Source organism: Schistocerca cancellata, chromosome 4, assembly GCF_023864275.1.
Source record: "Schistocerca cancellata isolate TAMUIC-IGC-003103 chromosome 4, iqSchCanc2.1, whole genome shotgun sequence".
NCBI classification, from domain to species: domain Eukaryota; kingdom Metazoa; phylum Arthropoda; class Insecta; order Orthoptera; family Acrididae; genus Schistocerca; species Schistocerca cancellata.
The window spans coordinates 345,425,999-345,453,146 of NC_064629.1; the positions used below are offsets into that span (position 1 = coordinate 345,425,999).

At 39.9% G+C, this 27,148-nt stretch overlaps 1 protein-coding gene across 1 annotated transcript in view; it reads right to left on the reverse strand.

The window, feature by feature from the left end:
• The window catches only part of LOC126184860 (putative Dol-P-Glc:Glc(2)Man(9)GlcNAc(2)-PP-Dol alpha-1,2-glucosyltransferase), a 97,730-nt gene that overhangs the window by 60,783 nt on the left and 9,799 nt on the right, over positions 1-27,148 (reverse strand). The window contains exons 2-3 of the mRNA XM_049927475.1: positions 21,623-21,805; positions 16,871-17,069 (exon numbers count right to left, since the gene is read on the reverse strand). Coding sequence (XP_049783432.1) covers positions 16,871-17,069; positions 21,623-21,805 — 382 coding nt within the window. The remainder of the gene's footprint in view (positions 1-16,870; positions 17,070-21,622; positions 21,806-27,148) is intronic.

The window sequence follows — 27,148 nt, forward strand, 5'->3', positions numbered from 1 at the left end:
TGGTATAGTCTGTCAAAATTACTTTAGGATTGACACTTCAAAAGGAACACATGGAGGTACTAAGCAGAGTTGTCACGACTTGCACACAACACACAGTAAATCTTATATCTGGTAGATGAACGAATATGAAACTAACATCAGTGACTTCTGGAACTGCTGCACCATTTTTTCATCAGTTATATCTGCGGCAACAAAATTTAAGTTGACATACAGAAAATTGAAAATATTAAACTTCCCGGCAGATTAAAACTACGCACTGGACTGATACTCAAACTCTGGACCTTTGCCTTTCGTGGATAACTGCTCTACCAACTGAATTACTCAAGCATAACTCACAACCCATCCTCACAGATTTACTTCTGCCAGTACCTCAACTCCTACCTTCCAAACGTCACAGAAGTTCTCCTGCGAAAGCAAAGGTCCCGAGTTCAAGTCTCAGTCTGGCACATAGTTTTAATCTGCAGAAAGTTTCATATCAGCACACACTCCAGTTTAGGAATTCCGGGATTTAAAAAATGATTTCCTTATGACATTACTGAATTTTTGACATGCAGGAAACTTTTTTCTTACAGAATTTAGATGAACACCTAACGCAAACAAAACTTTAAAGTAACACGAGACTGTCATTTGTTCCAAATCTGAACTCTTTCAGAGATATTCAACACAAGGTAGTTTGCGTTTACTGTGACACATGATGCTACAGCTGCATGTACTACACTTAGCTGTTGCCGTTTTTGTTTCACTGCGAGAAAAGAAGCACTACATTTGTAATTAACCTGTTGATACATTTTGTGAACAAACTGTTTACTTGTAACATAACAAAAAAGAATATGCCTGTTAATCGACATGAGGAAACATTGGTTTGGAATAAAGAACAATACTGTAGAACAGTATTGCGACCGCTATATTACAGAAAGTGAGGGGGATTACTTTTGGTCAATAAAACTCCCTTCCTGAGATGAACTTCATTCAGACTCAGTTTCTGGTAACAGCCATCTTATTAACAGTCAAAACTTCTAAAAATATAAGTTTCCTATGGAAATACTTAAACTGCACATGCCAATCCTTCATCTAAATCTGCCTATGCATCTTTTTTGTGATGACAATGAAAAATCTCTATTGACATTATTCTCATTGCTATCACAAATGCTGTAAGTGACACTGTCAGCGCTGTTATTTAATGCTGAGATCATTTCTGAAACTTTTTCAAAATAGCTTCCTTTTGCTATGCTTATTCCATGATGACAAACTTGTTTCAAACATTGTTCAGCATCACACAATGAATAGATAACCGCCACAAGATGCCTGAAGCTAAAGCATAGTGAACAAGTGTTGCAGTGGGGGTAAAGGTAAGGCAACTAGGGTAGCAGTTGTCACTACATGTCTCATGGAATTGACTGGCTTTGTGCTATGCCTTCCTCCTGGGCCTCATCTCTCACTAGTTCCTTTGTAGCTGTCAATCCTAAGGTAATTTTAAATAGACTGCAACTGGCTAAGTGGCTTTCCCCTTGCCAACAGTCTGTAGTTGAACCATAAGTAAACCCATCTATGTTTCATTTCTTTTCAGTCACCCATTTCTTGTGATTCGGGAACACCGATTAGTGACAACACAACATTCAAGTTTTTAAGGTTTACATAGATGGAAGGGTTTCAAATGTCCACTGTACTAAATTAGCAGCTATAACCACTAAGTTGGGAAAGGTATTGTCAACACTAGGATTGGATTGTTTTGGGGGAAGAGACCAAACTGTGAGGTCATCGGTCTCATTGGATTAGGGAAGGACGGGGAAGGAAGTTGGCCGTGCCCTTTCAAAGGAACTATCCTGGCATTTGCCTGTAACGATTTAGGGAAATGACAGAAAACCTGTGAATACCAGGGATTTCAGTAAAAAATAAAACAGATAAATAAATAAAAACACAAATTTTAGCAGCATCAAGTCCTGAACACAGTAACAGTGGACTCGCTTAGTCAAAAGAGACACCCAGTAGCAAGAAGATAGAACAATCCGTGAAATTTTGATGTTGCAGGTGTGGAGTCTCTTAAATGAGCATCAGTACAGTGGATTTAAATCATGTTATTTCTAATACAACATTAAACACAACTTTCAGTCATTCTCACAAAGAAAAGTATTGCTGTTTCAGAATTTCCTGAGATAATAACTGTTTCAGTGGATCACGGGTGTCGCATCGGATGATAATGTGCGAGCTTCACAGTATTTCAGTGAGACAGCTGCCAGTCATCTTCAGGTGCTTACTGAGGTGTTGCTGAACTGGCTCGTCAATATATATGCCAACTCACTAGGAAAAGCGCAGGTGCCAAGGGGTGGGGTTACAACATCACTGTAAACGAAACACAGAGCACAGTGATGTCCAGAGCCCCCTGCCAGAGAAACGGGCCACCGTCTTCACATGTACAACAAGGGAAAGCACAAATCACGGCTGAGCATGCACGCAGGCAGTGTTGGCACCCAGTTTAATTGTGCAGACTCTGATTCCCCATCTGAGTTGACTCAGACTCGTCTGTGGCGGACGATGCCGTAATACCGTCTATTCTGGTGGCAATGCATTGCTGAGCTGAAATACTGAGTCTCAACTGATCAGGTCATTACTTATACATTTTTCTACTGCTTCTGCAATGATGGAGTCCCAGTACATGGAAGCAAACGAAAGGCTGTTTCTCTCTCCGTAGGTCACCTGTACCCCCATGTAAAGACTGTTCAGCCACAGCAGCCTTTTCTGGCTGACCCAATCTGGTGTGGCGTCTATGTTCAGCACTTCAATCCTTACCAGAGCGACACACATGGTCAATGTATGTTTTCCCACACGGCATGGGATTTTATATATCCCTGGTCTCCTTAGACCTAGGTTGTCTTTAACAGAACCCAAGATAGTTTGCACTCGTGCTGGAGGGAGGAAGACGATGTTTCTTGAACGTCCTGCTAATTTAAAGAACATGCCACCAACACAGTTTATAAAAACCATCCTTGTGGAGTTTTACATTTCTTCTGAATGTTTGTGAACTTTTGTGTGTGCAAGTTGAAATGCATTATGGTTCCGTTTATCAGAGAGCACCTGTTTCATACACATACAGAGAGAAGATCACTAAGCTCTGCCGATAAGCTCCCTGCATCTGAGAAACCTAGCTCTACGATTGCGAGTCTTTACTATGCCACACCGAGTGAGGTGGAGCAGTGGTTAGCACACTGGACTCGCATTCGGATGGACAACAATTGAAACCCATGTCTGGCCATCCTGCTTTAGGTTTTCAGTGAATTCTGTAAACCGCTTCACGCAAATCCCAGGATGGTTCCTTTGAAAAGGCACGAGCGATTTCCTTCTCCATCCTGCCCTCACCTGATGGAACCGATGACCTCGCTGTTTGGTCCCCGCCACCATATTAATCACCCAACCAACCAACTATGCCACAGCATATAGATGGGTGATGGCAGCTCATAGCTCTTAGATATAGGTCAGTAAGTTGGTTTACCCAACACACAGCAACTCAAGGAACTATCGTCTCTTCTGTGGACCAAAACATCTAAACATGGAAAGCTCCATTTTTGTCCACTTCCATGATGAAGCAAATGCTCAGATGGGAGTGAGTTAAGGTGTTCCAGAAATGCAGGAAATGTTGCTGCTCCATGTGGCCAAACTACAAAGGTGTCGTCCACATGTCTCCACAAATATTTAGGTTTCAACACCACTGACTGAAGTGCTTTTTCCTCAAAGTCTTCCACACAAAGGTTAGCTATTATGATAGACAAAGGGCTACCCATAATACTGCCAGTTTGGTCCAAATGTTATTCATTAAATAAAAAGTCAAGGTAAGCACGTTTTTGAATAGATGAAAGATGTCCTCTTACAACTTAATTTCTGTAAGTTGTAATGACTCCATGAGAGGTACTCGTATGAACAAAGAGACATTGAAATTCACTAAAACAGCAGCTCATTCAAGACAATGTGCTCAGTTGCTGTATAAAATCCTCTGAGTTTCGAATGTGATGTTCACATTTTCCTACCAAAGGGCTCAGAAGTGAAGCCAGATGTTTTGCTAGGTAATATGTTGGGGCTCCTATATTGCTCACAATGGGGTGAAGTGGAACCTCTTCCTTACACATCTAGGCAACCCATGAAGTTGTGGTGAGACTGGCACTTGTGTTGTTATGCTTTTTTCAAGATGTTCAGGAAACCGTCTAGCTTTGAGCTGAGCAGACATCTTCCACTGCAGTGCGTCAGTTTGATCCTTCTGGAGACGATAAGCAGTCCTGCAGTAAACCGTCATTTTGCAAAGTAAGATGTTGCAGGCAAAAGATCAGTAGAATATCAGCAAGTAAAATCTCTATTTCTGTGTCTTCTCTTAAGGAGGATGCCCGTACCCACGCAGAGCATCACCAATGAAGAAAGGAAAGCTCTCCATCCCATAATAGCTAACCTTTCTTATGAAAGACTTCAGAGAAAAAGCACTTTAGTCAGCAGTGTTGAAACGTAAATGTTTCTGGAGATATGTGGACAACACCTTTGTAGTTGTGCTGAATGGAGCAACAACACTTCCTACATTTCTGGAACACCATAACAAACCCCACCCGGGCATTTGCTTCATCACGGAAGTGGAGAAAAATGGAGATCTCCCATTCTTAGATGTCTTGGTAAACAGAAAAGACAACGGTTTCTTGGATCATAGTGAGTTCCATAACGCAACACACACTGACCTATGTGTATAAGTTATGAGCTGCCATCATCCATCTCAATGCTGTGGCATATTACAGGCTCTCTATCATATCTATCATAGAGCTAGAGATCTCAGGTGCAGAGAGCTTATCAGCAGAGCTTAGCCATCTTTGCTCTGATGGTTTTCCTACTGATGTTGGTGACATGTCTCAAGATTGGCACATGGACCAGCAAGATTGGGAAATAAGGACTGGCAAATAAACTTTGTGATTAGTGCAATATATGCTGGGTTCTGTCAAAGACAATCGAGGTCTAAGGAGACTGGGGATATATAAAATACTGTGCCAGTGTGGGAAACTTACATTGGCCACACGTCACATTGTTGAGGATAGATGCATTGAACATAAATGTCACACCAGATTGGGTCAGCCACGAAAGTCTGCTGTGGCTGAACACTGTCTTGACATGGGACACAAATGAATTACGGAGAGACAAAGAGCCTTTTGACCACTTCCACATACTGGGACTCCATGATTAAAAAGCAGTCAAAATACATATAGGTAATGACCTGATTAATAGAGACACGGGATTTCAACTGTGTGCCCTGTTTCTCCAGCTGGGGTCACTCGATGTCTTAGTGCTCTATATTCGCCTACGATGACTTTATAGCCTCACTCCTTGGTGCCTGCAATTTTCTAGCAAGTCAGCATTTATGCTGGCAAGCCAGTGCAGCAACCCTTAGTAAGCACCTGAAGACGATGAGCAGATGTCTCATTAAAATATTGTGCAGCTTCCATAACATTATGTGATGAGACACCTGTGAACCACTGAAGCTGGAAAAGTTTTGTTCTGAGTTTTCAGCTGTAGGTTCTTTAAGCAGCACATTGGACACCCCACAGAAATATCTTCAAACATTCCACTTTTGTGGCTATTTTTGCTTCTATAGATGTTTAATCTCTATATTGGCCTCCTCCACGATAATCTTTGCCACAATATGTATTGGTTGATTCTCCATGACTGTCAGAATCTCCCTGCAGTGCTTACTCTGCAGCAATTGATAGTTTCCCACCAATTTAAAGATATATCAGCACACAGCTGCCCACATACCATTTCCTCATTTAGAAGAGCTACTAAATTACAAGCCTAGTATGAACCAGCCTTTACAGTACAATCCTCTGGAACATACAGCATTTTGCAGTGACCATTTCTGAGCAGAGTACAATCAAGTCAAAAGACATAATCAATAAATATTACTTTTCTGATTTCAACTATTATACTGCACTACATTTTTCAAGGTTAATTACAAAACCATGCACATGCATCCACACACACATGCCTATAAATGCCTACACCCCAAATGGTGCCAGCTGGACAAGTACTGTCAGTGCTGCATTTTGGCATGTAGACTAGGTTGTAGTGGGGATAGTGCTGCATGGGGCGGGTAGAGGGTTACGAAGGTGAAAAGCCTAGCCCATGTAACTGACACCCTTTACTCCCAAATTCCCAGCTGCCTCCCTCTGAACTGCCACCCACCCACACCAATCCCACCCCCTGCATCCAGTCCCATTCTCCCTACCTCTACGCACCCCTCTCGACATCACCTCCATCACCACCTAGCTCAATGGCTGAAATGCGGCAGTGGCACTGATCGTCCAGCAAGTACCCTGTAGGGGGCAGATGCATGCGCCTGTGGTTTACTCCAGCTTGAAGAAGAATATGACTGAATGACAACAAGTTTTCTTTGTTTTGTGTGTGCCTGTTGACAATGCTTCTGCTTTTCAGTAAGTGGTCTCCTTTAATCCAAAATTATTTACATTCCACCAGAACTTTCCTATAGCATTTATACTGTACTACTACCTGGAAATTCTTCTGGCTCTGCAATCACAGGACACAAGAAGCCTGCACTCACAATGTTTTGCAACAATACCACTGGTTCTTTTTACTTTTTTTCATGCTGTAAGTCTGATATCTTCTCACAGAGTGACTTTGCTTTCAAGAGGCTTCAAAAATGCTTGTGAATCGCTTACCCTCAAGTGGTTCTCTCTTCCAACTACCAGCCTATTTATCTTGTACTTGCTTGACAAAGCTTCTCTAGAATTACACAAATAAGCCATATGGAACTCTGACACAATCTTCCATTGATATGATAACTCAAAAATAGTTTCCTGATGTGGTAATTCAATAAGGCTTCTTTACTGAGAATAGTAGGTACAGTGAAAATTTAGCTCTGTTGTTAAACATTGTCACTATACATAACTGAAAATTTTTTAACAATTTACTGCTGCATTAAAAGTATGAAAGAATTTATAAAATGCTAAAATTTTAAGAGGGAACTGTACAGATGGGTTAAATACTGACACACAGATAAATCCACTCTGAACACACAAGACTGAAATTCCCTCATCTTCTCTTCACACCCATTATGCAAAACCTACATTGGTGGCAGTAGAATCATTCTGCAGTCAGCTGCAAATGCCTATTCTCAAAATTTTCTCAATAGTATTTCACAATAAGATCGTTGTCATCCCTCCAAGGATTCCCGTTTGCACTCCCAGACCATTTACATAATACTTGTGTGCTGATTGAACCTACCAGTAACAAGTTTAGCAGCATGCCTGTGAATTTCCTTGATGTCTTGCTATAACTTGGACTGGTGGGGACCTCAGACACCTGAGAAGTACTCCAGAATGGGTTTCAATAGTGTTCTATAAGCAGTCTCCTTTACAGATGAGCTACATTTCCTACCCAATAAGCCAAAGTCGACAATTTGTCTTCTACAACCGACTTTCCGTGCTCATTTTGTTTCATATCGTTTTGCAATGTTATACCTAAATATTTAATCACCAGTGACCGTGTCAAGCAGCACCCCGCTATTACCAGGTGTGATCAACAATTAACAAAAAGTTTCTAATTTCACGAGCTTTATAGATCTGATTTTCAAAATTCTTTTTCTCTTCTTGGCAAACATGTTCATGTATGTTTGCATTTCCAGCCGTATTGGATATTTAAATGGAATAAAGTGCAACATTGCATTTGAAATGTTTACTGTGGCTTTTGTCGTTTCTATTATGAGTAAGGCTAGCTAGAGTTTACCAGTGATATGAACTTTTCAAAGAGGGTTGAGAAGATCTTCAAGACTACGACTGCCTTGGATGCCCTACCACATCAATTACGGATGACAATGAGCATGAAGGAAAGAAAATGGTTCTGGAAAAACACTGATCATCATCAGAGACGTTGCTGATGATGTTAGCATATTGTTTGGCTCATGCTAAACAATTTTTTTTCTATGTTTTAGGAATGAAACACGTAGCAGCAGTGTCTTCCAAAACTGTTGAATTTCAACCAAAAACGATGTCTCGCAGACCAGTGGTAGACTAAGTGGGAGTGGCCTGTCAGGCCTCTGGTCCTGGAAGGCCTCCAAAACTTCATGGACCTTGAAATTTGGAGGCCCCCAGAACCAGACAATTTTTAATTAAATCCCAAACAATGTTGTAACATGTACAGTAAATAAGAGGCAATTTAAAGTTCCAGGACCCATACATATGCAAAATAAATGGGAAACACTGCAGAGGATATGTCAAATAATATTCAACAGTAGTTAGAAAACAATAGGCTGGACATTATGTTGTGCAGGCCTCAAAGTTATGACAATGCTGCATCAATGTAAGCTATACATGGAGGAGTACAAAGAAAAATCAAGAAGTCAGTCCAAAACCTCTGTTCAGTCCCTGAGCTAATCATTCCTTAAATCTTTGTGGAGTTGAATAATTGTGTTCCCTCTAGTGTCATGTGTTTTGGAACTGTAGAGAAGTTATATTTATTCATTTTTGTCGTCTCCCTAAAGATGGTGAATTACTTTAAGGAAAAAAAAGGAGGAAAATCTGAAACATTTGTATGATACTCACTAGAATGCTGATTACAATTCTGCTAAAGTCTACAAGCAAACATGAAAACAATTATGGGCACTTTGAAAGATATGCAAGATCCATCAAAGGCAAACCTTGATGCTGTATCTGCAGCAAGCTTGCTCCTTCCAGTTGTATGCGATTTTTACCTCTTCAGCCTACATCAACTTTTGACACGATACTGGAGGAAGTAAAATTAGTCCAGTCCAACAGTATCTACAGTCTCTAAAAATGACTTTGGATAAAGAACTCGCCAAATCAAAAACCCTGAATGAGGTTTCAGAGCTGGAAAGAACAACAGTTCTACACATTGTTACTTTTGGCACTAAAAAAATGATGTGATATGGACATTAACATTGACCAACAAGGAAGGAGGAGGCTAAATAAAACACCACCAGGTGAATTAGCTCACGATGCTGGTTTATTGATTCAAGAAGTAGTTCATTAATAAATGTTTGAATTCACAGATCAAAGTATACAAGAATCATCATGGTACACAGCCATGAGTAAAATCACCAAAATTTTCCAAATTGTTGAAACAAAATTTATGCTTGAAGCTTCTGATGGTGCTCTGTTAGTAGCACTGGAGAATCTGGTAGAATTTTACAATCAATTTGAAAAGGAGCTGGTGCTGCAAGAAATGAAATGGTATCACAGGCATCCGTGTGCAACCACTATGAGTGTGAATGTTGTTGCTAGATGGACATGCTAAGAAATTCTTCAATTTATAATTAAATGGGACTTCAGTGAGACATCATCCTATACATCACTTACAACCTAATACTTCTTGACCAATTGTATCCCAATCAAATCATGTAAGACAAGTTTTTCTAACGTGAAACTAATAAAAATAATCTTCACTTTTACAATGGATCAGGAAGAAAAAGCCAATCAGTCTATTTTATCAACTGAAAGAAAAATTCCTAATGACACAGATTTCAACGATATTATTAAAAATTTCAATGCAATAATGGTAAAATGTAATTTTCTTAGTCTATTCTTTATTAATTCTTTGCACTCTACCTGATGGTTGCTATGCTCAATGCTGGTTCCTATTCCAAGTTCTTCACCTATATACTGAAGTATGCAAACCCTGTCCCAAAAAAATGCAACACCCACAAGTTCACTTTATTGACATGCGAGGTGACACGTAGCTCATCAATATGATGATGAATTCAGGCCAAATGAAACACACGTCACAGCAAAGGGTGCCCAGACAGTAGCATCAATATTCTGGTATTCTCCTGTGGCAGCAACACAAGTGTGTATTCTCACATGTAAACAATGTTAAAGATGCCGAACGGCAACCTGCGATATGTTGTCCCATGCATCTTGTGCCTTTTGGTGCAATTTGGCAATGGTTCTTGCAGGCTCTGGAAAGTGATCACGTACCTGCTCCTTCCCATACATATTCAATTGGTGGACCACTCATGATCCTGCTGGGCAGGGCAGTTGTTTACAACACAAAGAGCACACTTTATCACAGCAGCATTGTCCTGCACCATGATAACAGCCTGTGCAATGTAGTGGGCATTGGTTACTTTACTCTGCAGAAACACTAAATGTGATCACAGGTTGTAACTGAGGGCCTCCCACATCATACAACCAGTAATGGGACACGTCTCTTGAGCGCATGCACTCTGGAATAGGCAGCTCACCATGTCTACACCACAAATGTGCACATCCATCACTTGCATACAGGCAGAACCTACTCATCACTGAAGACAACACAGCACCATTCCACTCTCCTGTCAACTATTTTACAACACCAGAGTAGCCATGCTTGGCTGTGCCATGGTGTCATTGGTAGCCTGCCTATAGGCAGGCACACCTGACCTTAATCCTGCTTCAAGCAGACAATTTCCAATGGTCCCTGATGACACAACTGGTGCAACATATTTCCTGTTTGATGATGGACCATGGCAGTCAGTCACCATTGCTAGCACAATGCATCAATCTTGACATGCATCTGTACTACACCAATGTTCAAAACCTTGTCTAGTTATGGGAAGGTTCCACAGAACAATGTTGACAGCACTGGCACATCACCAATACATTGTGCCCAATATGTAGCGCAGTCTGTTGATAGGTTCATCCAGCTTCCCGCAGGTCCCACAATGCAATCCCCTTCAAATAGCTGAAACTGTTCAGAATGAGTAAATAGCCATTGGTGAGGCATTGTAGCAGCCTAGAATAAATGATGCAAAAACTGTTCACCTCCAAACTCAGCATACTTACCACCTGCAGAGCAAAAGCAGAGGATGCAGAGAGAGGCCACATGCACACCATCTGATTTCTGATGACTGACAAATGGATCACTAACACTACAATCGTGCAGTATGCACGTATTACACCCTGATTCAACTGAACAGCACTTGAGGGTGTAGCATTTTTTCCAGTAGTTATGTTACAATTACTACAGTGTAGAGTACACACATTATAAATACTTGATAGTTTTTTCAGCTGTTACATCTACACTATTTAATTTTTACAAAATGTAAATACAAATACACCACTTGACAACTGCTAAAGAACAACTGACACTTGCTTAAAAACATGCCAATTGCTACAGAAAAGCTGCCAAATGCTATGAAACACCTGAGCAATGATAATAAAAGGAAATGTAGAGGACAGGATGTGTTAACTGCAGCAAAACCTGTGCACAATGCTCTATATGCATTCGACAGTTCATGCAGTATGGCGTTTTACAAAGGTGCTGTGGTGCCAAGTAGTGTGCCATTCTGTGTGGTACAGCAACATGTCTGGAAGACATTATCTGAGTACTTACAATCACAGATGAACAGCTGGATGGCTTGAAGTCGGTCAAAGTGTCACTGCTGTGGCCACAGGGTGTTCAGAAGTACCATCTTGCATTTAAAGAAGGCCATTGAACATGGAAATGCTACGAGAAAGCACGTCTGTGGATGTGGACGGACCACCACACAACAAGGAACTGATACATAGTCCTAGTGGCAAAAAGGAACAGACATCTCACTCCTCGGCAGATTGCTGCACACCTTGCAACCACTACCTGTACATGTCTCTGCCAAAACTATTTCGTGGCAATTAAATCAGGCTGGTTTGTAAGCTCAGAAGCCAGTTAAATGCAGCCCACTTCAACCAAGCCATTGTCAAGAAAGAGTGTTGGTGGAGGGAGCATGCTGGTTGGGGGTCAGCAACAGCGGTCTGCCGAATCCCACTTCACTGCGGCAAGTGATTCTGACTAGCAGTTGTGTGGAGAGAGGGTAACACATTACTCACCATAGAATCTTCTTAAACATCATCGGTATGGCCTAGCCATTATGGTGTGGGCAGGAATTCTGCAGAATGTCTGAATACTGCTGCATATCTATGGGTAAGGTACTGTTAAAGCACAGTGGTGCTGCAACAAGATTATTCTGGATCATGTCCATCTGTTTAGGGATAAAGCTGGTCCTGACTTCCTGTTTATGAGTGACAATGCCCATCCACAAACGACCACTGAGATGTTGGAAAGTGAAGATACTGAACTTATGGAACAGCCTGCATGTTCCCCAGACCTAAACCCTATAGGATATACCTGAGATGCTCTTGGCAGGTATGTTTGTCAATGAACACTCTATCCCTGAATCGTGCAACTGAAACCCACCTTCAGAGAGGTGTCTGGCAATATCCACCAAGGACTCCTCGGCAATATGGTAGCCAGCATGAACAACAGGTGCACAATGTTCATTACTGTGTGAGGAGGGCATATTCCTTACTGAGAGTCCGATATCAACCTTTATGTTGGGATTCTGATCTGTGTCAAACATGAACATTATTTATGTCTGTTAACCTGCTTTCTTACGTGGCGAAATCTGTATCATTTTTCATTATAAATATATCACTCCACCTCTATTATGTACGCACTGCGTTTCAAGTCATTTACTACTTCCCGGTATTATTTCTGTCCCACAATGCCTCTGTTCCTTTGCAACTGTCAAGCAGTGTATATCAGTTTCCAAGCAGACTGAGGGCTTCATTTAGTTTCACCACCTCAGGCCTCTGATTGGCTTACTCTGCCACTATTGTAGACATCACTCAGCAATTGCTAAATGAAGTAGATAGCGATCCAGAACTTCTAAAGAAGATTATAACAGGTGATGAAACACGTATATATGGGCATGATGTCTCAACAAGCTGCAATCGTTCCTATGGAAACTGCCTGCAGAGACATGAAAAAAGTTTGATCTTATGTGAAGGTTCTTCTCGTTTTCTTCAATACAATGGCATAGTGAATCATGAGTTCCTGCCTTTCACTCATACGGTCATTAAGGAATACTATCTGGAAGTTATGCACTATTTGAGTAAAGCAATCCGAAGAAAACGACCAGCACTGCGGAAAAACCACTCATGGAAATTGCATCAAGATAATGCTCCCGCTCACATTTCAATGCTTCTTTTTTATTTTTTGGCAATAAACAAAACCAATATGTTGTCTCAGCCACTGTATTCACCAGGCATGCCCCCCTGGACTTCTCTCTGTTCCGGGTGTTGAAGAGAACCATAAAGAACGTTGTTTTGCCACCACTGAACAGAATCACTGAAGGAGCTAAACACCATAACGAAAAGCGAGTTCTAGAAGAGCTTTCAAGATTGGAAAAAGCACTGGCATAAGTGTACTATATATAAGGGAAATTACTTTGAAGGGGACAATGCTGTTGTTGATGAACAAATTAAGATACTTTGAGAAACAAAAATTCCTGTAACTTTTTGACCATACCTCGTACTGCATTTGAACATAAGAGGATTGTTTATCCTACTTATCAACATTAACTTACATCTTTCTACATTTAGGGATAGCTGTCATTCATCAAATCGAGCAGAAATTCCATCCAGTATCCTCCTATTGTCACTCAATGACGACACTTCCCTCTACACTACAGCAACATCAGCAAACAGTTACCAACTGCCACTCAACCTACCTGTTAGATCATTTATCTACACAAAAAGAAACAGTGGTCCTATGGGGCACTCATGATGATATCCTTCTGTGATGAACACTCACCCTTAAGGACAACATACTGGGTTCTATTACTTAAGAAGTCTTCGAGCCACTCACGTATCTGGGAATCAATTCCATATGCTTGGACCTTCGTTAACAGTCTGCAGTGGAGCACTGTGACAAATGATTTCCAGAAATCTAGAAATATGGTATCTGCCTGTTGCCCTTCATCCATGGTTCACAGGATATTGTGTGAGAAAAGGCCAAGTGGAGTTTCGCACAAACAATGCTTTCTAATTCTTGCTGCTCTGTCAAAGAGATTTATTATATTCAAACCTAGAACTTACTCAAGACTTCTGATGTAAACCAATGTTAAGGATACTGTTATGTAGTTTGATGGGCCATTTCTTTTACCTTTCTCGTATATGAGAGTTACTAGTGTTTTTTTCTTATTTGCTTGGAACATTGCACTGGGCAAGTGATCTATATATAAAGAAGGGTGCCTGTTTGTTTGCTAGTAATTCATACAAATCTAGAATTCCACTCCAATCCTGATTAAATATTGCACACTTTACCTTCAAGACAAGAGGAAGATCACTATCTACATAAGATTTTGTTATCTAACTTGAAACAAAGTGGAAAGGTTGTTAGGAAAAAATCTATGAAAGTTCTTGGCCAATTTACCTCAAATTTCTATGTGATCCCATAATGAACATTTGGGAAGAAACAGTGTCACGAACCATTCTGACAAGCACATTATGCATGACAGATATACTACTTTAATTTGCCAGATATACTACTTTAATTTGTAATTTAAAAAGAAATCAAAGCATAATTTGTGATGTAATTATTATTACAAAACTTTTGGTTTTTAAATTGATGAATATTTGCAGAAGTCAGAACCGGAAGCCTACAACCTGATTTTTATGAATGTGCAGGTGAAGATGTATTCATTCATTGCATTCAATTGACACCCAGTGATTCAATTATGACTGCTGACAATGCAACTGCAGTTTCCCATGTGGCTTGCATTCGCTATATCAACAAGGCACAGGGCCAATCACTTTGTGTTGCAGATATTAAACATCCCAGGAAATGCCAGGCACTACAGCTAGTTCAGGATAAAAACAAGTAGGGGGCCACTGCCAAAGAGAAATCTTTGTAAAACCAAATTGGGATTCTATCTGGACATGGCAACTTATTTGCTTTTAACTCATTTACTTGCTTCTCAATGCCAGGGAAGCCTATTTCCTTGTCCTCTATACAGGAGTGTGTGGCAGTCGACTAATAGTATCTCTTTACAATTCTCCTGTGTGAATTTATAAATGTGAAATTTGAAATTTCAGCTCTCTTTTTGCTGCCTTCTATTGCCATGCCAGATTGGTTGGTTGGTTTTGGGGTTTGATGGGGCTAAACATCGAGGTCATCAGTCCCCTGTTCAAGGGAAAAATGACTGCCTATATGCCTCTGTACGAGCCCTAATCTTTCCTATCACACACAACACAACAACACAACACAAAATAGAGGATACTTAAAAGGAGCACTGCAAATAGTTCACTAGAGTAAAACACTACAGTGGTTGATGGATCAGGTAAAGGGTCAACTACAAACGAGGAGCCTCCAGCTGGAAAGCATTGATAGAGGTACCAACACAACTTGTTACCATAAAAGACACTATTTTGGTATCCACATCACAATTAAAAGTCTCTGGAGTGGGTGTAGCCTGAGAAATCATGCGAGAGCGCCCACACTAGAGCGAGTGATAAAACCCAGCTGCACAGATAAAACATAAAACTGAGTCAGCTATAGAGGCATCGTCACCTAAAATTAAAGGAAGTGCAGCTGGTAAATTAAAGGACTGCCGCAAGGGGGCTAAAAGGGGGCAGTCCATCAGAAGACGGACCACTGTCAGCCCTGCATCACAGCGACACTTGGGCGGGTTCTCACCACAAAGGAGATAGCTGTGGGTGAACCGTGTATGTCCAATTCGGAGACGGCAGAGAACAACTGAGTCCCTACACTTGCCCCTCAAGGATGAGTTCCATACAGCCATGGACGACTAGACCATGAGGAGCTTATTTGGTGCGTTCAAGACAGACCATTCAGAGCTCCAGGCATCGCGGACCTTGCAATGTAGGGCTGACCGGAGGTCTCTTTCCACAAGACCAAGCTCCAGGGGTGGCCTGCTTGGCGCACCGATCGACATGTTCGTTTCCTGGAATGCCGATGTGGCCCGGAGTCCACACAAACATCGCTGAACGACCACACTCGGCAAGAGCAAAAACAGCATCTTGAATACCGCGCACCAAAGGGTCCCGAGAAGAACACTGGTCGAATGCTTGCAATCCACTCAGGGAGTCACTGCATATCACGCCAGATTGGCTGATGACTGACTGTACAGAAGCCTTTGACCAGCTTCATGATTTTATGTAGGACAATTATTTTCTCAGGTTCTCAGCAAGACCATTCTATCTAATAACTTTTGCCTGTCAACACGTCTGTTCTCTCTGTTCTATCTCCCCCCCCCCCCCCCCCCCTCCAAGGGTGCAACCATATCCGCATCCTTAGCATTTTGTTATTCAACCACAGTGGGACTTTTTCTGTCCTTAACCCACATACTTGGTACATACTTTTCCACAGCACAATTTACAGTTAGTTAAACTTTGCCCATAAATGCTCTATGTCCATTATATTTTAACTAAATGATGTCCGTTCATTGTCTAAGTAGGATCCAACAACTGCTTACCTAACCTTTTTCCAGTAAAAATACTCTACTAGCATTCTTGATGGATTTTTTAAACTTTCGTAACCACTGTCACTACAATGACATTACAAATACTGGTCTGACACTGTCAAGAAGGTCAAGCTTGTTTGCAGCTACAAGGTCTACAATATGTTTATTGTGTTTGGCTTGTCAAACTAGCCGCTTATGACAATTTTGAGAAAATGGGTTCAGAACTACTTCACAAGACTGTAGCATCTGCAATGCATCCATAGGTGACCCAGTCTCTACTCTGTATCTTAATCACAACTCCAACTAATACTGCACAATCTGGGTATTTTTGTGCTACTGAGTGTCAACTTTCTTTGAATGACTCTAAAAATACTATGGTGGTATTGGGGGAGGGTGGGGGGGGGAGGGCTGTAAAGCATCCGATGATTAACTGGAGCTCACATAGGCTGCTTACTTGCTTTCATAATACACTATTTACAGAAAGATTTTCTGATACAGACTGACATTACTAGCAGGTAGGTGACAACAACAACAATCAACATTGGTAAGGCATTTGACAGACATGTACAAAAAGCCATTATTCAGAAATAAACTTACCCATTATGGCAGATTCTTTGGTATATTCAGTAAGAGACAATGAATATGTCAGTAACACAGTAAAAGTTGATAACTGCTCAGTGTAGTAAAAGAATGCAAAGTAGTAGAGAACAGGAAACAGGGACATATTCAAAGCTGTGGCCAGATCCCTCCATTTGCACTCATCTGCCAAACATTTCCTGCCATCACACCACCTCCCCTGAAAAAAATTAACAAATAAACTACCACAAGCATTTACTACAAGCATACTATTCACATTAGATCAGGAGGGCCACCTGAGATGTGATATTAAGCCTTAGATGTACATTTTATTCAGGTGCAAAACAATGAAATAACTACATTACAAAAGATTACATAGGTCCACAATAATATTTTTCATTATTCTTTTTGTTAGGCCACTGAATTCATATCTGACCTTGCCTGCTATTACAACAAGTTTATTCCTAGTGTGACTAAAAATAAACTAGAGAACTGAAAAACATGTGACTGTAACGAAAAGTGCTTTCATTTTTCAAAACTAACACATTTTATGGAAGGCTAAAAACAAAAATAATAGAGCAATCTGCTAGCATTAGATGCAGTCAGGCCCTAGCAAGCACAGACAGTAGCCATGTGAGTGAGAGTTGTTGAATGAATGAGTGAGATTTCTACTTCAGAGAAAGGACTTCGAAAGCTTATATATTTCTAGCACCCCTTCCATTGTGCCTGTCTGCAAGTCAATGCCTCCTCTACATGGTGAGTAGCAGTGTATCTTTTCCATATTATTGTTTTTCCACATTTGAACAGACAATTGTGCCATTAGCTGCTTCTATATAACATCAATTTTTTTTTAACTTATAATGTTCACAAAGACCATGGTTATTAGTTACATGTAGCTTATTAATAGGCATGAGACAACAGAAGAGAGAATTCACATTTACAATTATAAATAGAAATCTTAGTTTTGAAAGCAGTCATGCATCTGGATGGAGGAGGGTTAAACTTTTGTATTATTGTTTTACTCTCCATGAATCACAAAACGAAGTCTTTCAGTTGGCTTCAACTACAACAGCCAAACTGAAGCTTAGATGCTTAATAACTCTTCAGTGTAGTTTAAAAAAAAATGCAAAGTGGTGTAGAACAGGAAACAATGAGATACTCAAAGCTGTGGCAAGATCCCTTCTCATTTGCACTCATCTGCCAAACATTTCCTGCTATCACGCCATCTCCCCTCAAAAACAGTTAACAAACAAACAAACAAGTGTTTATCCCAAGCATACTATTCAATTTAGATTAAGAGGATCATCTGTGATGTGATAGCAAGCCAAACATTTGCATTTCATTTAAAAGCGCAAAACAATAAAATGACTACATTATAAACGATTACATAGGTCCACAAAAATACCTTTCATTCCTTTTTGTTAGGGCACTGAATACAAATCCGCTATTATGTCAAACTTATTCAGAGTGCTACTTCATTATAAACTAGAGAAACTGAAAAACATGTCGTTAGAATGAAAAGTGTTTTCATTTTTCAGTACTAACAGTTTTTACTGAAATCTAAAAAGGAAAACACCTCCGTATTACAAAGCAATTAAGTGCCCATTGACTTGTATTTCCTCTCTTATCTCTTTGAAGCACACAGTGCATCACAATATCAAAGTGATGGAAGGACAGTACCAGGGTTGCTGGAATACCAACCATTGTTCATATGGAGAGACACGAAGCAGGCAATTCAGCAGTCACTTTTTGGAAGCCATAATTTCAGTTCCAGTGGTGTAAAAGATGTTGCTTCTTACAAGGGAACCTCCCCATCGCACCCCCTTCAGGTTTAGTCATAAGTTGGCACAGTGGATAGGCCTTGAAAAACTGAACACAGATCAATCGAGAAAACAGGAAGAAGTTGTGTGGAACTATGAAAAAAAATAAGCAAAATATACAAACTGAGTAGTCCATGCGCAAGATAGGCAACATCAAGGACAGTGTGAGCTGAGGAGCACCCTGGTCCCGTGGTTAGCATGAGCAGCTGCGGAACGAGAGGTCCTTGCTTGAAGTCTTCCCTCGAGTGAAAAGTTTACTTTCTTTATTTTCGCAAAGTTATGATCTGCCAATCTGTCCATTCGTTCATTGACGTCTCTGTTCACTGTAATAAGTTTAGTGTCTGTGTTTCGCGACCGCGCCGAAAAACCGTGCAATTAGTAGACGAAAGTATGTGCCTTTCCAATGGGAACCGAAAACATCTGATCGCAAGGTCATAGGTCAACCGATTCCTCCACAGGAAAACATGTCTGATATATTCTATACGACACTGGTGACGTTGTCGACCCACCTAACTAGTACACTTGGCGAATGGGTAAAAAGATTCTTCTACCTTGCCCGATTTAGGTTTTCTTGTGGATGTGATAATCACTCCCAAAAAAGTGATGAAAACATAAGAGTGTCATATAAACTGCAACAAATGAATGCAACAGTTCCACAGTCGCACAGTTTTCCCTGTGCTCTGTCAAAACATATGTTTTTAATGTTTTCAAAATTTTCCGTGTGTAGACCATCAAATCCTGCATGCTTCCAAGCAAATCTGAACATGTCCTGGAATTTTGGAGAGGGAAGTTGATTATGTGTGGGTGCCTGAACTTCGATAATTGACACACGATCACATAAACAATACTGCTCTGTGTACCTGTGCAGCTTTGCAAAATCATAGAATCTTTTCACAAAGTAATTCACTTGCCAAAAACCAAACACATCTAACGGTTTCACAAGAGGTGTACAACCTGGAGGAATGGTAATCACGCCTATTCCCACACTAAAATTGTACAAATCCTGATCCTTCTGTCCTGTATAGCTGTCAAGGAGTAAGGCAAAATCTTTGTCCGCGTAAGGAGAAACCACACGTTCATTAAAGTCTTTCACTAGTCTTTTCTCCACTTTTCCTGATGCACTGCAATTCACAATAACATTCGGCATTTGCGCAAGTACCCTATTCACCTGTTGCTGAACTTGCGATCCAAATACACCATTTTTCCCTGCAAACATAAATAAAATGTAGGTAAAAGAAATCCTGCTTTGCTCAGAGCATATTGTATGGTGTAACTATGTGAAGTGGCATGCAGCTGGTCTACAGTACATTCCGTGTCGCCTTCTCCAACTAACGATAATGTGTGGGTCGATTTCATTTCATAGTTGAAACCAGACTGATCTGTGTTGATAATATATGCATCTTCATACTGTTGGAATCTGACTTTAGTTTCTGTAGCAAACGTCTTGGAACACAAAGTTCTTCCAGTTTATTCATGTAGTTCTTGCTTACATATTTCATAATCTTCCTGCTCGTACTTTTGTAGTTTCTTTTGAACGTGACAAGCCAATGCGATGAAGCCTTGAAGTCCAGGCCAATTTGTTTAGCGTAATGCAATCCCCAAATCTGTAGGTCTGTAACATGCACTGCACTTAATTCATTTCTGGCTTTAATAAATTGTCAGTATACATGGTTTTCTAGTTCACTGAACTTCTGTCTTCGGGTTCCACCTCGTTCCACGACTTCTTTGCAATATTTAATTGTGCTTTTTTCCTCCATCTCTTTAAATTTCTTAAATTTGTTACTTCACGCCATAATGTGTATTTGCGTCTTAATTGGTTTGGACAGTAACCTGTATTGGAGCATTTCCTTCATGTAACCCAAAGAAATACCATCAGATTGAAGTCACAGTATTTCCTCTTCGTGTTCTTCGTACGGATCATCAACAATCCCATCATCTAGTACATACAACCCCGCAGCAATCAGCAATGTATCGTCGTCATCACCACACATACTTTTAATCAACAAATGTAGGAAATAATCATACAAATGTTCGACGATCATTCGATCCCTTAAGGAACTTTCCGATTTCTTACAGTTCGGAAAATATTCATTGACTTTGTTATTGAAGTCGCGAGCTATATTTGCTGGATTCACATTGCCCACGGAATACATCTCGTGTATTTAATCCACTCTCATCCAAAGTAGCTAACAGTCAACTGCCAGCCAGGGAGCCTCATTAGCAGAAATACCCTCTCTTCCGTGCACTATAGTCAACTGACATTGTGTGTTTCGATGTTTGTTTAGGTGTAGCGTCCCCATACTACGACGCAGTTACCTCGGATCGGACGTACAGATAATAATTGCCTGAAAATAAAAAATTAAACTTTTCACTCGAGGGAAGACTTGAACCAAAGACCTCTCGTTCCGCAGCTGCTCACGCTAACCATGGGACCACGGCGCTCCTGAGCTCACACTATCCCTGATGTTGCCCATCTTGCGCATGGACTACTCAGTTTGTATATTTTGCTTATTTTTTTCGTAGTTCCACACAACTACTTCCTGTTTTCTCAACTGACCTGTGTTCAGTTTTTCAAGGCCTATCCACTGTGCCAACTTATAACTAAATCTGAGGGGGGGTGCGATGGGGAGGTTCCCTTGTTAGAAGCTCAAACAGCAACAATGAAATTACATAGCTTATATAAAAAAATATTATCATTTACACATTTCTTTGTAACTGACACTTTGGTAACTAACCACATTTATATATTGAAGATTTTAATTTTCTCTGACAGTCACCTGTGATTTGTAAAAAAAGGATTCTCCCTATGAGTGACTAGTTTCTGTATGTGGACATGTAACTGGAACAAGCAGTTACACCTTACAGAACTTTCCAGTTAACAGTAATTAAACATTTCTCACAAATCATTAACATAAATACATTTTACGATAAACTTTGCTGTCATGTAGCTTACCAAGGTGCTTATCTGTCGTTGTAGTCTGTAAATCAGGATAAAGTTAGCAAGACAGAGGAAAACATTAAAGACGCGAAGACCATGTACGTCACAAAAATCTTGCCCCATAAACAATCCAGCAATCTTGAGGTAAATGACAGAAAACACGTACAGTCCTGGGAGTGTTGTTATTTTAGGATCCCACTGAAATGGAAAGACATAATCAATTGTCATTTCTCTTGTATAAAACAATCCAAGAGTAAAAATTTTAATGTAATTTAAACAAAAGTACAGAACACAACAAAATAATTAACACATATTAGTGTCGGTGGAAACTGCAGAAACCGCATCTTCAAATCATAACGCACATATGGCTGGCGATACCTCCAAATTATTAAACTTCACGAACACTGTGATGGTACAAAGTGCAAACTGCTTGCGAATATCAACAGTAGTTTAAGTTGGTAGAAAACTAATTACATGTGACATTAGCTTGTAGTAGGTTAGTGAATACATTCACTACGGTACATGGCAGACATCATACAGTGCGGCTTGGGGGCAGGGGGGGGGGGGGGGTCTCGGCACAGGAAGCAAGGAAAGAACCTGAGAGAGAGAGAGAGAGAGAGAGAGAGAGAGAGAGAGAGAGGCGAAGGCAGAGGCACCCTGTGAAGTGGACATACGACCAATTTGGGGGCCCATCTTGACTAAAACAGGGGTAAAACAAAAGTCTCAATTTAAGTAACTAAGAAAGAACAATATCAAGACAGACTTTCAAGAGAGTTGTTGGAATGCCTAAACAATCTTTGAAATGACAACCGAACAATGAAAACATTGGAAGCCAAAGCAAGTCTGAAATGGGTAAACCACAAACCATAATCTTGTGGTATTATTAACAATAGCAGTCCAAGTAGGGTTGAAACCACAATCATTAGGGACCCAAAGCAAGTACCTAAATTAAAAAAGGTTAAACTTTTTCAAAATGTGTTATTTTTAATACTTGAGTAAACCGAATCATTTTAATGATATTTATTCTGATATTTCAACACCTGAAACAATTTTTGTCCCTACAACATTTCGCATAAGAAATACTACACACCAAACGAAAGTAACAGTGATGCACCACTGAGTGAGACACAGGACTTTTATTCGGGACAACTTGGCTCAGCACTCTAGATTGAAGTTTCCACAGTTTCACTAAATAACTTAAGGCAAATATCAGTAAGGTTCCTTTGGTGAGGATTTCCTTCCACACTCTTACCTCACCTGACTTCCTGCTAACCTTTAATGTCCTCATTGTCTATGGGACATTAAACCTCAACTTTCCTTATTACCTGAAGAAAATTTAAATAAAATTTAAAAATACCATTTATGAAAAACCTGCACACACATCACAGACGAATGACGAAAATAAACATTTTTTTTAAATACAGTGCTACAGAAAGGCAGCATCATATTGCAAGTGAAGATAGTGATGTTTTATTGTTCTGTGAACAAAACAGTCTTGATCACAGTTAAATAAAATGTTATAACCAGTTTCAGTTGAATTGGGCAGTCTTTCAGGTTTAAAACAGCTTTAGTTTTAAATCTGATGACTGCCTAATTCAGGCAAAAGGACTTAGTTAAATAAAATATGGTCCACACACTTTTCTTCATAAAATAAAGCAACACTGCAAGACAAAAAGAAACTAAACATCAATATGAAAGAAGTATGTGTCAATGAAAATCCATGTCAAAATAAATACTGGTAACTGAACTTATGTTGTCAGTAACCTAAAGTTTTGTCTTGCTTAAATAATTTTGCTCTCTATTTTTCTTCTGAAAGTGGTATATTATTTTAGAAAAATAAATGATCGAAATTGAGAAACATTGTAGTAAATTTAGGTGCTTCATTTTTAAGATCTTTGTTACAGGCAACAGACATGGGCAAAGGTTGCATTTCTCTGTACACATTTATAGCTATCTTTAGTCTTTTAAACTACTGATTTAGTAGCAGATAAATAGTGTCAGTCATTGGATAAAAAATTATTTAAATTTCATTATTAGCTCCATTAGCCATTTATGTCTCAGTGAACTGCTTCTTTATTGCCTTTCTTCTTTTGTTACCAAGTTTACAGTTGACACCCAATCTTTCAAAGATGCTGAGAGCTTCATCAAGAAGTTTGTCGAGTGATCGTTTGGTGCTAACTACTTGTAATGTCATTTATAAGACATCATGAGCAACTGCAACATCCATACTCTTAGATTGCAACATTTGAGATCCCATACTGACCTTTTATGGTACTTTGCACTAAATTACTAAATGAGTAACAAAGTTCCCATTCTCTTTTTAGAGAACTATTGGTAGCCTCTGCTCATTACATGAATAATTTGTAAGAATTGTGTTTGTCAGACTTTTCTGATAATCAACATATTTCTTAAACTCCATATATGGCATTGTACCTCCCAGCCTAACATACAAGGTTAAGTGGTTTTAGTTTTGCGTTGGAAGTATTCACCAAGTAAGTTTTTAAATCCTACCCCCGTGGCTTTCTATGGCCAAAATTTTTTTAGATCTTCTGAAATTTGTCAAGAAACATGTCACATTTTTAATTAGGTTCTGCAACACCATTATGGGCTACATTTAAATTGCAACACGCACAATGGATGGATGTACAAGAAGTGCTATTTTTGTTTTGTCTGCACACTACTGTCTTTGTGACTCATGATGGACACTCAGTCATTACCTAGGGCACAACATTTGCTTAAGTCTAGTCCCTTTCAATCTATAGATCCAATTAGCTGATGTTTGAGTTCTATTGCAAGCTGACTACTTTAACACAGCCCAAGCCTTCATATAAGTTGCAGATAATAATAATAATATTATTAATAATAATAATAATAATAATAATAATAATAATGTCTTGTGTTATCACATATTACATGAAAAAATCTCTTTACTCAGAATGTATTAAATTATTTTGTTATGAGATAAGTCTGAAGTGTGTCACAGAGCCATAAGGTTTCTGTAGGGTTCAAATTGATGTAGGTTGCAGTAGTTGTACAGAGATCAACAAACTTCCATAGAATACACTAGCACAGATAGTTCCATCGCACTAGTCTTAACTGAAGACCACCACAACAACAATGGTTTATGTAGTAATTCTGTTGGTGGTGGTGGTGGTGGTGGTGGTGGTGGTAAGTATATTAAAACTCGAATACATTTGAACTAGCTCAGTCAAGCCTTGGTCTCCCTCTACAATTTGTACTCCTCGCACTACCTTCCATTACCAAACTTATGATTCCTTGATACCTCAAGGTGTATCCTGTAAGTTGATACCAGTCAAGTTGTGCATTAATTTCAATTCACTGCCACTTCACTTCATTAGTTACCTAACATTATCATATAGCAGGCTCATAAAAATCAAAACCTAGCCTTATGTAACAATTTTAGTTTTGGAAGATGAGTAAGAGACTCATTTTTCAAGCATTTTAAATGGTTCCAAAAGATATGTGAATGGTCCAAAGACTTAAGGGTTTCAATTTATACAACTCCTGTGCACTCTGTTTTGTACTGAAATTGGCCAGTCAATGAAAAAATGTATTCCACTTCTTCAGTAGGGCCTATCTTCCTTTGATATAGAGTGATGCCTTCCTTTTCATCCAATAGGATCTGGAGCACTTACATTCATCAAAACATTGTGAACAGGAAGTGAGCACTGATGGTGTTGTTGCTGTCCTTCAGCTGGAAACCTATATCCAGCAGCTAGTCCATGTGGTAGCAGAAAGTTCTCTACAATTTCATTTAACTCATACACACTCTTCTCAAGTTGTGAATCTGAATATTATCCTGCTGTTTTTGAGGTGTTGGCTGAACAAATGAAATTTCATCTTTCTTGCTCTTTAAAGTGTATGGGATATGAGTTTGCCCATCACTTTCAGTCCAGAAATGTGTCTTCTGAATTCCTTTCATAGGAGTAGTTTGTATGGACCATTCTTTTCTCTGTTCATGGAATTCTTAGATTTTCTCTTTGGACAAAAGGGTGAGAGCTGTGGATGTGTAAGATTTCACACTCTAGTAAAATCCCCAGCATTCTAAATTGCAGCTGTATTTGGTCTGTAATAATTATGTTTTGTAGCATGGTACTTCAGCAGGCCTCCTACACCATCACAAGGCTCCTTCCTGTCACCAGTAGCACTGTATACCCAGTCAGTTGGCACAAGCGACTTAATTCAAACAGTTGATAACTATCTTTAAAATGACCAGGAGCACCATCAGAAATAATAATGATCTTCTCTGTCCCTGTTTGCAGTTGAAGAATTTTGCGCATTGCTAGCAAAGAGTGTGCCGAGTCATGTCCTGTGTCGTCACTGCAACACTGGTGGTCTTCTTTTGAAAATACAGAGTGTTACAAAAAGGTATGGCCAAACACTCAGGAAACATTCCTCACACACAAAGAAAGAAAATATGTTATGTGGACATGTGTCCGGAAACGCTTACTTTCCATGTTAGAGCTGATTTTATTACTTCTCTTCAAATCATATTAATCATGTAATGGAAACACACAGCAACAGAACGTACCAGCGTGACTTCAAACACTTTGTTACAGGAAATGTTCAAAATGTCCTCTGTTAGCGAGGATACATGCATCCGCCCTCCGTCGCATGGAATCCCTGATGCGCTGATGCAGCCCTGGAGAATGGCGTATTGTATCACAGCTGTCCACAATACGAGCACGAAGAGTCTCTACATTTGGTACCGGGGTTACACAGACAAGAGCTTTCAAATGCCCCCATAAATGAAAGTCAAGAGGGTTGAAGTCAGGAGAGCGCGGAGGCCATGGAATTGGTCCGCCTCTACCAATCCATTGGTCACCGAATCTTTTGTTGAGAAATGTACGAACACTTCGACTGAAATGTGCATGAGCTCCATCGTGCATGAACCACATGTTGTGTCGTACTTGTAAAGGCACATGTTCTAGCAGCACAGATAGAGTATCCCGTATGAAATCATGGCGCTGAATCGAGGAAGTACAGTACATACTGACGGAACTAAAATGAGCTCTAACATCGAAATTAAGCATTTCCGGACACATGTCCACATAACATCTTTTCTTTATTTGTGGGGGAGGTATGTTTCCTGAAAATTTGACCGTACCTTTTTGTAACACCCTGTTAATCACTATATCAAAATTGAAACCTGGTCATTACTCCAATGATACCCTTGTACTTCTTGTGGGAGAATTACAGCCCAGTTCTCAGCAAAATCACAATTCAGCACTAAACATAGTTCTTCAGCCTGTACACAACCTTTCACTTCTGCAATGTGTTGTTGCAATTCCTTCTGATGCTCTTGTGTTACTGCTTTCACTGATCATTTACCAAGTTCATCAACGAAACTGTCAAAGGCAACAGTTTTCTCGATTCGTTTATTTTCCTCCCATGTAGCATACGAAATTTCTGCAGAGTTATCTGCTACATCGTCAAGGCCAGGTGTCTGAAGACAGTCCTCCCTTTCCAGGGCAGTCTTCACATTCTTATAACAAACAAGTCTCTCACTTTACGTCATAG